Source organism: Cebidichthys violaceus, unplaced genomic scaffold (genome assembly GCF_023349555.1).
Source record: "Cebidichthys violaceus isolate CVI_PGR_0920_01 unplaced genomic scaffold, fCebVio1.0.p SCAF_5, whole genome shotgun sequence".
Classification (NCBI taxonomy): Eukaryota; Metazoa; Chordata; class Actinopteri; order Perciformes; family Stichaeidae; genus Cebidichthys; species Cebidichthys violaceus.
In genome coordinates this window covers 18626726-18643270 of record NW_027176705.1, presented here as the reverse complement: position 1 = coordinate 18643270, position 16545 = coordinate 18626726, and the positions used below count along the sequence as shown (strand labels likewise).

At 42.0% G+C, this 16545-nt stretch overlaps 2 protein-coding genes across 2 annotated transcripts; both read right to left on the bottom strand.

The window, feature by feature from the left end:
- Positions 1-1749: 1749 nt before the first annotated feature.
- selenos (selenoprotein S) lies at positions 1750-6850 on the bottom strand. The gene is made up of 6 exons (XM_068730988.1): positions 6594-6850; positions 5979-6110; positions 5253-5359; positions 5084-5173; positions 3235-3307; positions 1750-2367 (listed from the first exon to the last, which is right to left on the bottom strand). Exons 1-6 carry the CDS (start codon positions 6691-6693, stop codon positions 2288-2290), a joined length of 582 nt encoding a protein of 193 aa, XP_068587089.1. The 5' UTR covers positions 6694-6850; the 3' UTR covers positions 1750-2287.
- Positions 6851-7753: 903 nt separating this feature from the next.
- Positions 7754-16181, bottom strand: snrpa1 (small nuclear ribonucleoprotein polypeptide A'). Its single transcript, XM_068730610.1, has 9 exons — positions 16008-16181; positions 14937-15084; positions 14494-14572; positions 14011-14057; positions 12400-12502; positions 12016-12095; positions 11460-11535; positions 10231-10324; positions 7754-8466 (listed from the first exon to the last, which is right to left on the bottom strand). Exons 1-9 carry the CDS (start codon positions 16087-16089, stop codon positions 8294-8296), a joined length of 882 nt encoding a protein of 293 aa, XP_068586711.1. The 5' UTR covers positions 16090-16181; the 3' UTR covers positions 7754-8293.
- Positions 16182-16545: the final 364 nt, after the last annotated feature.

Here is a 16545-nt window from a genome sequence, read left to right as displayed (position 1 = left end):
TATTATAATAGTGTTGTATTTTTTTTATTTTCGTAAGGTTTAAAGAATTGTTTGTTGTTTATTTCTTTTGCAACAGCGTATATACTTTAGTGCTTCATAAGAAAAAAAATCCCCAAAAGGTATTTTCAAGTAGAACATCTTGACTGTCACTCAGCTCTCTGGTCTGGAGCGCCCCCGTGTGGTGGTTGTAGGGGCCTACACTAATTCGGTTGGTGGTGTGTTGGTTATGTTTCCAGAGAAGTTGAAGGATTTTATGCTCCTTAATGCACCATAAACACAACCATCTTTAAAACCCATCAAAATATTTCTTGAATTACTTGTACATGCACAACTGTGTGCACATTCAAAAGCATTGTTTACACAATAGTCATATTATGGCTTGAATTTGAATGCAAGTTTAGAGGTGGGGGGCCTTTAATTTTTACATAATGAAATGCAATTTATTAAAAACTATCATTAATGTATCAAATCGGACACTCAAATCTTAAATACTCAGCAACAAAATGCCTTTTCGTTTACAGTTGTTTATGTTTCAAGTATTTAGTTTCTAATGGAGGCCATCAAGATATCGATCACATTAACGCCTGAAAGTACACCGAGGCATGAGGTTACTCACGACGCAGTTTTCTGTTCCACCGTAGCACCTTGGATTACCGACGGGCCGGCAACTGCATCTCAGGTCTGGTTGACCGTGGCTTTGTGCTACTTTTAGTTTCATTTGGGGGATTTCCTCTGTTCAACCTGACTCTACCTTCTAAAGAGTCAGCATCTCCTCTCCTAGAATACGTGTGGGAGAGAGTGACGGGGCTCTGAGCCCGGTAGGCTTAAAAACACAATGACTGATAACTTGTGGCCAACAGGTTAACTTTGAGTTCAGTACTCTGTATGTCATACACCATGCATCACAATAGGATGGGCTGAAGGCTCTGATTGGGCTGCAGTATGTTGCTACGCGTCAAGTTGATTTGTAGCGACGGGTTTAAACGGTCTAGTAAATCTTCAAGTGCAAGGGCACTCCAACCTCATCTCGCCCAGGACGCAACAAGCTATACAAGTACAAAAGAAGGGCATTTTTTGTTAGTTTTAAAATAAACGGGGTGTAAAGTATAACCAGGTGAACAAGGACTGAGAATAGAGGACTCTACGCAAGAACACAAATGGAAGGAGCAGAATCCTCCTCAACAAAAAGGGTTGGCTACTAAATCTAGCAACAGAAAAATGAAACGCATTGCTTTTTCTGGAGCGGCTGAAGGCAGTGACTAAGGAGTGAGCCGTTTGAGAGCTGCACATGTGCAGTACTGATCGGACTCTCGGGAGAAAACGGAGGCGGTAAAGACAAAGTTAATTTCAATTACCCTGGAAACAAGAGTTTAGCTTAATGGCAGTAGAGGATGTGTGGGCAGAACTCCAGATTCATTTACGAAAAAGATTAAACATGGAATAAATAAAATGCATTGTGTCGGGGGCTTTGGGCAAGAACACTTCTGATCCACTTCCCCGACCGGGCAAGCGATGAGCCATTCTTTGCACAGCTGAATCCTGAAGGGACAGCAGCTTTGAGTCTAAAGAATAGGGACAACCACTACAACCGATGTCAGGTGGGGGTCCGTCTGACCTGGTGTGTGATCTGGAAGGTGGTCGGTCGTACCTGAGCAGGTTTATAATGGTTAATCTAACGGGTTGTTCACTTATCCAAACCAGGTATTTTACTAATTCAATTTCAATAATGGAAAGCAGAACAAATACAAATACCCAGTGACCAAATCTTTATTGCCTAAAAATATGCGTGTACAGTATAGACATACCCTTCTTACATTTTGATAGATCAAACTGTTAACTGTGTCATCAGAATGTACTATTTCTTGTAATAAACCAAATGTCCACCAGCAGCTACTGTAGCAACATCCAGTCTACAGCTGTGCTGGTACACACTTCAACATACATGAGAACAAAATAAAAACACACACTGACTGTGAAATTCATCAGCCACTCCTGCTGGTTCCATACCGTTTACAGGAATGGCGTCATTACAAGCCTTCAATCCCAGAATGCATTTCTCCCTTAACAGTGAGATTCATGTTAATCACCAAAGCAGAGGGATGAGAGAGTAAATACCAGATGAAAGAAGATAGATGCAATTCATGATGCTAACTGATCAACACCCACTGGACATATGGAGCAGGTAAAAAAAAAAAAACTAAAAGAAGAAGGTGAGTGATATTGTCAGCTTGGTTCAGTCAGTCAGTGTGAACATCAAGAGGTCAGAGGTCTCTGACCTCCTTTACCCTCATCCACCAGATGACGGTCCTCTCCTGCCAGGTCTCCAGGAGCAGGAGCTTCCTCCCTGTCCAGTCAGGGGGTTGTAGTCTGAGAGAGAGAGAGAGAGAGAGAGAGAGAGAGAGAGAGAGAGAGAGAGAGAGAGAGTAAATTAAGATGAAGATCAAGATGCATGAATATGTATGAACATTTCCACGTGACTGGCACAAAACGGGAAGCAGACAAATATCTGAGGCTGAAGAAGATCATGAAGACGCCGAGGGAAATGTCTCACTGGACAAACAACGAGTCAACGCTGGAAACGTTACACAAAGCTAAGGAACGGCAAGAGAATCTGTTGTTTACGACCAAAGTGTCCTGTCCTGTCAGTCCAACACAGAGGTACACACACAGAAGGTGTGTGTCCACCATGAAGTATAAGATTGGTTCATGTGTGAGGTCACATATACATATATATATATATATATATATATATATATATATATATATATATATATATATATATATATATATATATATATATATATATATATATATATGACGTTAATGGAGGTCGCATTGAGTCACATTATGATGTATTCAGTAAAGATTAGTATTGGTTTAAAGTCAATTCTAATGTAAGCATGTGTTCAAATTGTAAAATGAAGTATTGGTGAGAAACTTGAAGAAATCTAGTAGTTTTTTTAACATGAATATAAAATAGATATTAGAGATGAATTGTGACCGGATTGCTCTAAGCAGCTTATAACACATGAGTATAGCTACTAACGCCAAGATGTTCTATCTATAAAAAATACCACCTTTGATTTCCTAATCATTTGAATTGTGTGCAAATAAAGACAGCAGAAGTAAAAGGATAACATTTAGATTGTTTGACGGCTTAAAATGACATGTGGACAGTAGAGATGATTTGGGGGATTTTGAGGATATCATCGCTGTCGTCTGTGAAGTACGTACCTGCGCTGCGAAGCGGCTTCCTGTCCGACTTCGGTTTCGACGCCGTTGTCGATGAGCCGGCCTCTTCGGCGGTCTGCAGAGAAAGGCGTTCATCAGACATTCAAGTGAGGGACTCAGACCGTGACCACACTGATGGGTCTAATGTGGTCAGCCTTGGTTTACAGCCTTTACAACCTTTGATCGAATCACAGTTCAGGCATCTGAAGCAGAGACGCAAGCCAGTGACACGGCTGTGTGATCAATTATACAAAACACACACGCGCGTGATCTCAGAGAATCAGAAGATGCCTGATGGATCTTAAACCTGGAACATTATACGGACATGTCAGCCTAGTTCACATGAAGTCTTCCAAACACGGGACGGCTTTTATTGAGATGAGTTTGAAATGAGGGATGTCAGAAAAAAAAAGTAAGAAAACCGTCTATATTGAGCACAATTTAATCTATGAGGTTAAATGCTATGTAGGTTATTTTTCAATAACCAGATTATATTTCAAATGCTGTTAAAATCAGTATGTCCCCAGTGTCCCCCCTCGGCCCCCCCGGTCTTCAGCGCTGACAAAGACTAACTAAAAGCTATGCAAGAATACCCGGTTAGGAATCCCCTCAGACCTGATATGTGGTGTAGTTTCTGATGAAATGCCAGCAGGGACTGTGTTCTAAGAAGAGTGAAGGTTTTTCATCGCCTATACCGTTAGCATCTTAGCGTACATGTGGGATTCATTGAGCTACCTGGCATTAGTCTGTTTCGTTATTCAGCCCCATGTTCCCTCAGCCCTACGACCCCTCAGCCCTATGTTCCCTCAGCCCTACGACCCCTCAGCCCTATGTTCCCTCAGCCCTACGACCCCTCAGCCCTACGACCCCTCAGACCTATGTTCCCTCAGCCCTATGTTCCTTCAGACCTATGTTCCCTCAGCCCTATGTTCCTTCAGACCTATGTTCCCTCAGCCCTACGACCCCTCAGCCCTATGTTCCCTCAGCCCTACGACCCCTCAGCCCTACGACCCCTCAGCCCTACGACCCCTCAGCCCTATGTTCCCTCAGCCCTACGACCCCTCAGCCCTACGACCCCTCAGACCTATGTTCCCTCAGCCCTATGTTCCCTCAGCCCTATGTTCCTTCAGACCTATGTTCCCTCAGCCCTACGACCCCTCAGCCCTATGTTCCCTCAGCCCTACGATCCCTCAGTCCTACGATCCCTCAGCCCTACGATCCCTCAGCCCTACGATCCCTCAGTCCTACGATCCCTCAGTCCTACGATCCCTCAGTCCTACGATCCCTCAGCCCTACGATCCCTCAGCCCTATGTTTCCTCAGCCCTACGATCCCTCAGCCCTATGTTTCCTCAGCCCTACGTTCTCAGCCCTACGTTCCCTCAGCCCTATGTTCCTCAGATCGGTACCTCCGGCGGTGTCATGCCATTGTTGCACAGGTCCATTATCTTGAAACCCTAATAGTACAAAAAAATGTCCCATTGGACCGAAAATACTACAAAAAGAACCACATGTCTAACTATTATGCAGGATGACATCAATGGACCTTCACAGTAGCAATCATTTTTTTCCAACTATTGCAAAAGGCATGCCCCGCCCTAGTCTGCCTCTGATTGGCTTATCCTGATATTCTGACCATAACTCAGGGGCAGCTTGTCAATAAAATGAGAATAGCTGGTGCACCTTAAAAGCCAGCCCACCTTAAGAGCCTGAGCTGAAGTTGTTTCGTTTTTGTCTCCAAATAATAATCAATACAGTTTGAAGTGATAATGTCATTTAAAAATGCGTCCACAAGAGTGAACAAGATTAAAGGAATTTAAGGAAAAGAATAAAGTTCCCGATGATTAAACTCACCTGAGAAGGTTTCGCGGTTCCTTTGTAACTTCTTCCCTGTTGCATACTCTCCCATACCTCTATTTTCTGCCTCCTCTTCTCTTCTTCTTGCTGTTACAGAATACACCACATTCAGTTGGTCTGACATCATCTCTCTTTCAAACGTTCCCTGTTTATCTCACTACTGCACCTGTCTTTGTTTCTCTCTGAAGATGTCGGCTTTGGCATTAAGCTCCTCTTGCATCTTCATGCGAGCTGCCTCCATGCCTTCTTGCCTTTTTGCCACCAACGCTGCGTCTTCATGAGAAAACAGTAGAGATCATCAACATGGTGAGTCTGGAAATAATCACACGCTGAATATTCGACTGTCACAACCCTTCACACAGACACCTGTCTGTCCACAGTCCACTCATCTGGTCTGGTGTCATAGAAATAGTTGATAACAGGTGAACCTTTAAATTCAGGGTATCATTTATCCACACACACACACACACCAGAGTCAGCATTTATCTTTAGAATTATTTTTGGTAAATAAAAAAAATATATTATATTTTGCAAAAAACATCCAGTGGAAATGTCTGTGGTTAGTTTACACGTCTGTGATGACAGCAGGACAGTCGAGTGTCTGTTATCTAAACCGACTAACGTTTTGTCGTCTTCCGGTTGCAAACAGGAAGTGAACCTGAGAGTTTGTGTTTTTATCGAAAAACAAAAGTTGAATGTTTGGAGTGCGTGCCGGACAAATGGAGTGTTGAGACGTTCAGTAACAGCTGATGTGGTGATTGTTTTACATTTCTTTGAGAACTGCAGCAGCGGTTTAGAAAACATGCTTAGGTAAATGAGAAAACTGTAATAATAATAATAATAATACTTTTGTAGCAGGTACGTATGTAAGCAGGTACTGGGAAGTGCTGACCTTGCAGTGTTTGTTGGGGCGAGCTGCTGGAGCTCTGGCTGGATCTCCTCTTGCTCAGGTGCTGGATGAGCAGGTAGACCAGAACAGTCACAGCCAGCAGGTACCATCCGTACTGGGACAGAATCTCTCCGACTGTGGGGCCAGGAGCAAACGCACCACATCACGTGTCTTCCTTTAAAACAGCTTTGTTTGCCAGGCATGAATATATTTAATAACCCAGATTATGAAATAAAACTGACAACAAAATATTGGTTCAGTAACGACAAACTGTATAAAACAAGGAAACAAGGCTCCTTACATGCAATTTACCCATAAAGATGACCGTATATAATGTCAGATATATCGCTTATATCGAGAGACTGTGCATATAAACTAGTGGATGAATATGATTGGATTTATTAAGACTGCAATAACCAGCAGTGAAGATACAATCATGTTCCTCGCAGTAACGAGTTGGTAGATGACGTGGTGACTTCACGTGACTGTTCAAAACAAACAGTGTTAGCTGCTAACACGCGTACGCATATCGCTACCAAATACACAGTGGTGTAACGCTAGTTAAAGAAGAAGTGACCCGTCTTTAGACATGTTGGTCTTGTTGTCGTGTCACGTTACCGGTCAGGCTCAGGGAGCTCAGGTCCTGGTTGTTGAGGGGCGCCTTCTCCACCCGGTAAGGCGAGTTGTCTTCGACGTCTGTAATCTCCACGTCGTCCATCTCTGACAAAGAGTACCGCTGTCTGAATAGAGCACGAAAAATGTATCTCCCGTGTTGCTTAGCAAACGTTATCGGCTCTGGAGTTTAACGTTACGCGTCGTGCTGGGACCTCTTCCCCATGTCAGCCATCTTTGCTGGCTAGCACTGGCTAACGATAGTGACGAACCCAAAGCAGCGTTTAGGGCGACGTGTCGGCGTCGTGCTGCGTTTCAGGACCGCGGGAAACCATAAAACTGTACATGCGATATTGTTTTCCTCCTATGACCAGACTCATTTTACAACGTATGTTGATCTGTATATATATTTAATTTCACTTTACTTAAAGCAAACAATGGCCACGTATAACCATCTTGTAATTGATTATGACACTGATCATAACGCATTAATAAAATATAATCTATTACATTGGGATTACATTGTATTTGAAATAATACAGGATCCTTGCATAACATAGTCTGCGTGACCAGCAATTATTAAGTATACTTGACCTTATAAAATGCTCTGTAACTATTATAACACATTATCCATGTTTATTATAGACATGGGTGTGGTAGAAAGTGTTGCCAATTACTTATCATTCAGCAATATTAATATACATGTTTACATGGGCCGGTCTCACTGATCACATCATGCGTGGTGTCCGGAGGCCAGATGCCATCACACCCATCCAAACCGATGGCAGTAATGGTTTTGTGTCCACCTTCAGTCACACTCGCTAAATGACTGCGCACTGCTGATAAAGCCAATGAACGCCACCAACGCGCACTACTCACACATCGCTCAGTGGTCGATTGATGGAATCCATCCCCAGAGGAGACGCTTCTCTGCTCCACCACACACACAGCGAGTCCTGCATGAATCCCAGCTCTATTGAGAATAAGCGGCCACATTTGAAGAGGGCCGTTCACTCTCGACATACTCGCAACCGGACTTCGCTGCAGCAATTTTGCAAAGAGTGGGATATAATTCTGCTGTCCAGACTCACGCAGATGGAGACCTATCCAGGCAGACTCAAAGCTGTAAATGCCGGAAAAAAAAAAAGATACATCTGCAAAGGGAATAATTGTGCACACAATATTTTATTTTTTTATGAAAAAATTGAACCAATAGTGTAGAAATGGGTTTTCAGTTTTACACTAAAAGATCTTTCTCTGTTAATAATCTGTAAAAAATAATTAAAGAGAAGTTGAATGTGATACAATGTTGTAAGACAATTAAGCATGGAAACTTCCAAAGGAGAGAACCAGGACAGGACAAACAATGATGCTTTGGGCTGCATTTTGAGAATTCCAGTGACTGTGAATCATGTCACTAAAAGTCAGGATATCCAAGCTTTAAGAGTTTTGATTGCTACCATGTTCAATCCATCTCTTGGGAGTCCACAGCTGTATGGACATGCGCTGCCGTTTATAAACGGGACATTAACAGATGCATATAGAAGGACCGCACACAGCAGACTGAAAGAATCTAGACAGAGTAACATTAGAAATCAGTTTAATGTATGCGCTTTACAAAATAAAAACCCTGGTAGAAGTATGTCCAACTTAAAAAACTACAACACAGAAAAAAAACAAAAAAACAACAACACATGTCCAGGTATTCAGGAGCCATTAACATGTGGCTCTTGTTCCATGTCTTCACCCTCCTCTTGATCCCCCTCATTCATCTCCTCTCCAGAACCTCCATCCATATGTGCAGTGTCACCCTCTTCTTCCTCTTCCTCCTCCTCCTCTTCCTCTTCTTCCGCCTCTTCTTCTTCCATACCAGCTGGACCTGATTTTACAAATTAATTTAGTCATCAATCCATGAATCTCAAAATACAATGAGGTTACCAAAGAAACAAAAAAAAAAGAAGAAAAAAAAATCTAATTCAGACACAGGTAAAGCTGGCGCTCCCCCTTCTTATCCAGGAGATTATGTAATCGGTGAGGTGTGCATGCATCTCTGTGTCCGTCTGTCCACGGCTAATCCCATCAGCCTAACATTTGTGCTCACTTAGGACTGTATGGCGAAGGACCTCTCATGGTTAGGGTTGATTCACACAGATTTTTGAGTTGTGATCTTGGGCTGTATAAATAAAACTGACTTGACTATTTGTCCAGTTTGAATGACGTGTGTTTTACAAGGCAGTAAAGTCTGTTCATTTGGTGAACTTTATTATTTTCTTCATTCGGTCAGTTAAGACGACCGCTCTTAAAACTCAAGGGATCATACGTTTGTTGGGAACTATTTTCAGATGAATCTGATGGAACTTATAGTATGTGCAGACCCACATCTTAGTCAGTTTAATACTTTCTGACCTACTCTGCTACCAAAAAATAAATAAAAAATGTCTCACAAACAGAGATGCACCCATCAATCAGATGTTGTTGACGTGAGTAAGAGAAGCGCTTAGCTCGCAATTTGTCCCTACTGCTAAAAGTCAAAAAAAAAAAAAAAAAAAAAAAAAAAAAAAGATGTCGAGGAACAACCCTAAACTTTTGGAACAACTTAATAGATCAGGAACTAATTCATGAGTCATTCCAACGCATGCTGCCCAGAGTCATGACAGCGAGTCTCTCAGAAACACAGCCCTGCCTGTAACGGAGCTAATGGCTAATATTAGCGGAGGTCACATCAACTTGATAATGATGCGTTCAAGCTCTACTCAGTAAAAATTGGAGGAAGGCAAATAATAAAACGATAACATTATCACGATGTGTTCGAGATACTTGAATAACTCCAGGAGATAATTTCACAGCTATATATATATATATATATATATATATATATATATATATATATATATATATATAAAAAGACAGAGGGAATCATGAGCCGTTTAACTTCCCAACAAGCTCTGAGCAGCTAACAATACAAAGTTAATACAAATAATTAAATTAAATACAATGATGCAGTTCCTATTCATTTGGAATTGGTGTGTTTTTGCAATTAACCACTATAGATAAAGTAAAAAGATAACATGTAGATTTTGACAGTTTATCCTGACGTTGGGGTGGTTGAAGTTCTCTGGTAAAAAAATAAAAAATAAAAGCTAGTCTAAAACGTTGGTGTAAATTATAGTTCTAAAAGATAGTATAAATCTGAATCTGCAGGTCAGACATAGAATTTTCTTTTAATTTAAACCGGCCAAAAAAAAAAAAATTGCAATTGGTGGGTCTCTACTCACAAATGTGTCATTTTTAAAATGCAAGAAATAAATCTGCTGGGGACTATTTTCAGTGGAGGATTAATCACATTTGGTGCCCAAGTGAGTATTTCTGCAGCAGTATGTGGGTCTGTGCGTCACCCAGTGATCATTTTTGGACAACAATGCAGCTGCATGGCACAGAGGAAGACTATCTATATCTCTCAGGGTTTGCATAACAATTACCATTCACAAACTACTACTGTGGCAATGTTGCTGCATCAGTACAGGTTTAGTCACAACTCATAACACAATATGAGAAAATCTGGACAAATGTGTTTATACGAATCAAAAGGGACATCTCAGCCAGTATTAGTAGAGTTGTGGTGTAGTATTCGATCAGCACTGACCTGGTCTCAGATCTCGTCCTGGGATCTGACCAGCCTGCAGCATCCCCTTTAACCTCTCCACCTCTGCCAACGACGACGCATTAGCGATGGCCGTCTGAAACGCAAACAGACTCATGTAAGCTGATGGGCTCTGATGAGTAGAAATGGGTTCAGGGTACATTTTACAGGCAACAAGCGGAGATCTTGACTTTAAAAACAGCAGTGTGACCACTCAAGGTTCCCTCACTGGCTGTTACTGGAGTTCTCAACCACATTTCACTGTTTTCCTCAGAGGGCGGAGTCGTCAGGAGATTTTCACAAGGTTTATTTATCGCCACTCTACAATAACAGGGTGTACAACGAAACGCAGTCGCAGTCCCGTAATGCTAAATACGTAACGGACGGAAGATGCCAGCCTCCACTTTGAAACAGACGGTCAAACTCCCACGTTGTTTCACCTCACAGTAAGAGAATGGAGGAACGAAAAGCAACCAAGAACCGCCTTCAATAGATAGGAATCTTTTTTTAATCAAGGCATAGCTTAAAAATAGAGATATGTATAAGCCATACGGAGAGACGTTATGTCAATTATACATCGCTCTCCACTGACCTGACACAAATGGTGTTAAATAGAAAAATTAAGTCCCGCCCACACCGGAGGGGAAAACACTTCCTCGCTCTCCATTGACTTATCATATGAAGCTGCCTTCTTGCCACTTTCATCTGCTAGCAAACTACAGAACCATGGCTAAAAGGGTCTGTGTGGTGGGATGCACTACCAACGAGGTAAAGAACCCAGAAATACGGGGTTTTTTTAGAGGCCGAGTATACAACCACTAAAACCTGAGGCATCAGGAAGAAGGAGAGAAATGTGGACCCTGACACTCAGCATGACTAACGTTATGTGTGAAAGCTATGCAGTGTTATGTCTTCAAGTGCTTTAGCACCTACAGTAACTTGCTAACACGTGGCTAACAGCTAACTTGTCCCTTCCACTGAGAAGAGGTCAAAGGTCATCGAGCAGGAAGTCAGTAGACGACCAGTGAAAGGTCGATGGCATTCCTATCGTGTATACAGCCACCCGTTCCTGAGGAAGACTCGGATGGGATTTAAGAATCCAGAAACAGATAGTGAGAGAACCTCAAGTGTATCATTTCATGTTTGGGTTTTTCATCGCTTGAGGGATTGAAAGTCAAGCTCAGCTCTAAAAACAACAACAACGCCGACATCGTTCAAGTGACAAGGTTCACCTTGATGGCTTCCACGTCTGCTTGGGACGGACCCGTCCTCTTCTTCTCAAGCTGCGCTGCCATGCCCGGAGTGAATCTGAAAGGAACGGCCCTCGTTTAGACGACACGGGACACACAGTGGCTTCTCAGACCTCTCAACCAAATGTAGTGATCTCATGTATAGTATCTTTTCTTGAGTCAGATGAACTGATACATTGTCCACAGACAGCAGTCCTGAGCAACACTGTGGGGAACGTTTCTGACTTCAGGTTTAACGGCAGAGTTAGGGCCCACTTATAGATTACTACCTTCACTAAGGAAGGGATGCGTTTGCCCACATTTGACAAATACTCGGAAATCATTTTAAAATGTTTAAACGGGGGAATTTTTTTTGTCATAAATGACTGCATATAGAAAAAGAAGAAGACGTACGTTTATTACTGTGTATTGTAATCTACACAGACAGTTTGTAATTGACTAGTGGTGACAGTGGTTTTCTTTTTACATTGAACCCGTTCCATCAGCCAGGATCCAGTGATTCTGAGGAGCTGCTGTCTAACAGATACTTTCATCTTACGTTTTTGTTCGCCTGGCAATATCCTTTGCAAGTTGAGCACCTCGTTTGCCCTTGAACATTTTCTCTGCCTCCTGGCGTTCCTATAACAATATCACACAGTTAAAGTGAAAACCCTCACGAAGCACAGACTGAGCTTCATCCACGGGGGGGGGGGGGGGCAAAGCCAGGAAATGTACAGTTCACCAGAACTTCTTCAGACGTTCAACAGATTTTATACACATTGCTCATAACCACTGTAATGCTTGAAAGGGAAAAGTTGATACTGTTTTTTTTTAGCTTGCATCCCCAATACATTTGATCCACGACTCTCTCGCCGCGTCAGACTCACTGAAGACCTGCGGCTCACATTGAAACGGTGAAAACATGCCGGCTCCGTGGACTTACCTTGAGCTTTACCTTCTGGAAGTCGAGCACACGGATCTGTGGGATTTTGTTGATGACATAGAGCCTGTAATGCTTCTTGTTTGTCACTGGATTCCTTAACAAGCTGGAAATTCAGTGATTATTACAAACATGTATGATCATAACTCAGCGGTGCACAAGACAGTTCAATAACCAAAAATATTTTTGAAGATGTATGAATCCGGCAAACACTGTCTGTTCCGCAATGTAGCGGGGGGGGGGGCATTGAGAGTCACCACTAAACACTAGGGTTGGGTACCGAAAAACGGTGCCAATATGGCACCAGGTCCTATATAACCGGTGCCTACCGGACTGAAACGCAACGCAGATTTCGGTGCCTGAGCCGACTGAAATACTTTCGGTGCCGAGGCAAATATGCTCATATTTCTGCAAAAGAATTGCTGAAGTTTATTTAGATTTATTTAAGTATACTGTAAACTGTTGTTAACAGTTAATATATTGTTCATAGTTTGAAGTTAAAAAGTTTGAAGCTGTAGTTTGAAGCCAAGTGTTTATTTATTTATATTTATAGGATACTTCAAACAGTTAATATATTGTTCAATTTGAAGAAAACTAAATTGCCGTGGCAATAAAAAAAAGCCTTTCTTTAATGTCGTCAATCGTCTGTGTTTTTTTTTTTTAAGTATCGGTTCAGGCACCGGTATAGTTTTAAAAGTATCGTTTTAGCACCGTATCGGAAAAAACCCAAACGATACCCATCCCCACTGAACACCATCGTAGAGTGTTCTGCTTGTGATGCAGACAGAATGAAGTTTACTTTAACTAACGTAAGAGTTCACAGTAACGACATAGTAGTTGATCGACTTCTTTTATGGGAAGTGTGGGAACACCGTAGCCCCTAACGTTGTTAGCCAACGTTAGCTAAACAATGTGAATTTAGTGTCACGTAATGCCACCATGTTATGCTACAGATGCAGGTTACTCCTGAACTCGCCTTTTGTAGCAAGCCATGCCGGGATACTGAAAATGTGACGGTCTTTTTCTACAGTACCACAGGATCAGGGCTCAGGACTAAATGCGCCCCGTCGTCCCAGAGACAACAGAACGTCTCCCTGATAACGCTGTATTGTGAACCACAAATCCCCGCTGAGATGGGTCGGAGACGAGCTAGTTAACGTTAGCCGTTAGCAGTTGGTGGGCAGCACAGTCCTGCTTTGTTAAATAATGGAGCCAACGGTTAAAAGTTAGGTTGCACTGAAATAAGTTATGACACGTTCAAGCTCCATTCAGTAAAAATGTGTTTTTGGTAAGAGTAAATTATAACGTTATCATGTGTTCAAATGTAATCTTGTAAAATGTAGTTTCTGGAAAGAAAGTTGAGACCGATCATCAGGTTAAAAGATAAAAACGCTGTATGTTGACGTACATGGGATTTATCGTTTTGGTTTTTTAACCATTGTACTGAATTGGGTATTAAGAATCATGTACCTTTACTGGTATCCACTTCTGAAATTCTAGTATTCTGAGTAATGAGTAAAAAGGTCGAAAATTGTGCACTTCTTAGGACAGCTTGCTTTCAAACGTGAGCGTATTGTAGGGAAACACGTCCCCGGGTTCATATAGTGATCATACCTGAGGAGGGTCAGTGTCTTCACTGTGGCCAGAGGATCCAAGTCACCCTACACAGAGAAACACACTCGTAAAATAACAAGGGGCAACTAAATACACTATAAAATAAACTGAAAATAGCAGAGAAATAGAAGAGTAACACAACATCCCTTAAAAATGTATATTTTGCAGCAGAACTTATTCAGTTTGTGCTGGCAGAGAGAGGTGAGCGCTCAACTCTAGTCTGTTTGGAGGCTGCAGTTTGTTGTACTGTAATTCCATCCAGTGTGAACAAAACTACAAAAGTGATAACAGATTTGAGTCGACGAACAATGACAACAATCTTCAGAGTTGTTGTTGTTGTTCCTCAAACTGTAGAAGAATATGCATTCCTCCGATACATCAGCGTAAACCGCTGAAGTTTGTATTCTCCATTTTGATCATATCTAGAATGAGTAACGGGTTCAGACGGTTCTGTCGCGCTCGCCGCTGCTGAAACGTACTCACCAGCTCCTGAATGTTGTTGTTCGTGAGAACCAGTTCCGTCAGACCCTGCAGAGAGAACTCCAGGTTCTCGCCTATGCGACTGGAGAAACGGTTCATAGAGTTACAAGAACGCAGCGACGTACTGGCTGGTCACTGAGGCACATACAGCGTGATCTACTTGTACACCGAGCGTCGGCAGCATTTAGTCTCTTGATGAAACTCAAATAAAAAGCATGGCAGCCCCGACCGCTGACAAACGCTCCGAGAAAAATAAAGTATGCCTTTTCAACGCGTAACATTTTCGTTCAATGTGAAAGTATTCTATTACAATAACAGTTCCAATTATATAATTAATTGCAAGAAAGAAAGAAAGAAAGAAAGATCACTTTTTTTTTTTATTTTTTTTTTTTATAAATTGTAATACATGTTCAGATTATTATTTATGGTGCGCAGCATTAACTTACCAAATCCTGTTGTTGTTCATCAGCAATGTTTTCAGTCGTTTGAGCAGAGGGAAGCCGTCCAGTTTTCGGACTTCATTATCAGAGAAGTCAATAGTGTCGAACTGGTCCAGAGTAGCTCCGAGATTTTCAAGCACTGGAATTTTATAACCTGTGGAGGTGAAAAAATATAAATAAAAACAAAAAGTTGAAAGTATGGAATGTACAGTGTGGAAGCGGAACACGGCCGTGGAGTGAGTGTGTGTGCTTGATGCGAGGGGCCATGTGACTTCCCATCTGGGAACTGGCATTACAATGCTTTTCATAATGTTGTTAATGTCAACTTTATAGATTCGTCTGTGCTTGGAGCCATGAAGCCGACACACCGATGAGAACAACGCGCGTGTGTTCCATGCTCCACAAAACGAACAGACGATTGATCTGAACCCTCTTCCAACAGGATGTGATTTACAATTTAGATAAGTCATCAATGACGAACACAACAAAGAAGCGTATACGGTTTTAAAACAGTGACTTTACTCAGAAATCTTAACAATGTCTGGTAGTTTTAGTCTTCAATGCGGAACCTTCCGCGAGAAGCAAGCAAATCTCGGCGGGCTGACAGAAGTCGCGACACCACCGGAAACCCTGTTAAACTATCCTAACGTTGTAGCGACGGTATAATTCAGGACGCCAGTTCTGCAACACAACTTAATGTTGGATAAAAAAACAAACAAACAAACAGGTGTTTCCCTGAGTTCATAAAGTCTTGGTGATCAGCAGCACTCGCCTGAGGATGCTATTGGCTTTGTAAAGCTTGTACTTTGACTCGCAGAGCTGTAGCGGTTACGTTAGTTGGGTTACTTTCGGACCGTACGTTGTAGTTAACAGATAGCTCGCATAGCTATTAGACCAAATGTAACGCATTAGCCTACATATACACTTTGCTGCTTGCATTGGAGAGTACAAACGCTTATCACGTTTTCGTTTTTCGTTACGGTGTTCGGCGTGAGGCCCGCGTAAAGCCCGAGCAAGCTAACGTTACATAGTTGGCTAACGCTAACGTTACGCTGTTATAAAGGAAGCTGAACTAACCTCGTAAATCCAACTCTCTGTCTCTCACTGGGTTCGTATATTGAGCAGCTTGCTCAATCAGCTCTGCGGATAATTTCACCATGTTGAGGCCACGAACAGACGTTACAGCCGAACTAGTTCTGCATCAAAACGTCCTCCTGGGCGTCCAACGCTGCAAACACGCTGTTGCCCGGAACAAAGGTGTTTGCCGCTCTGCGCTGATTACACCGTCTTTATATTTTCCTAGCGCCACCCAGCGGAGGGAGGACACTCTTGTTGCAAAGCAGGCAGCGGAGCACATGCTGACACTTTGTACTACATTCATCTGACAAGTATAGAATGTGTTCGTATGTTTTTGAATATATAAGCAAACACACGTACATATTATTTATTACTATTATTTTGTAAACATCATATAACATTAACATAAGTACTAAGAATAGTCTAATAATATTGTTATTAATAATAATAATTGTGTGTTTGTGTCTGGTTTACTTTTGCTGATAATACAAAATATTAATTTCCCTAAAATACTCACATTTTATCATCCATGTACTAT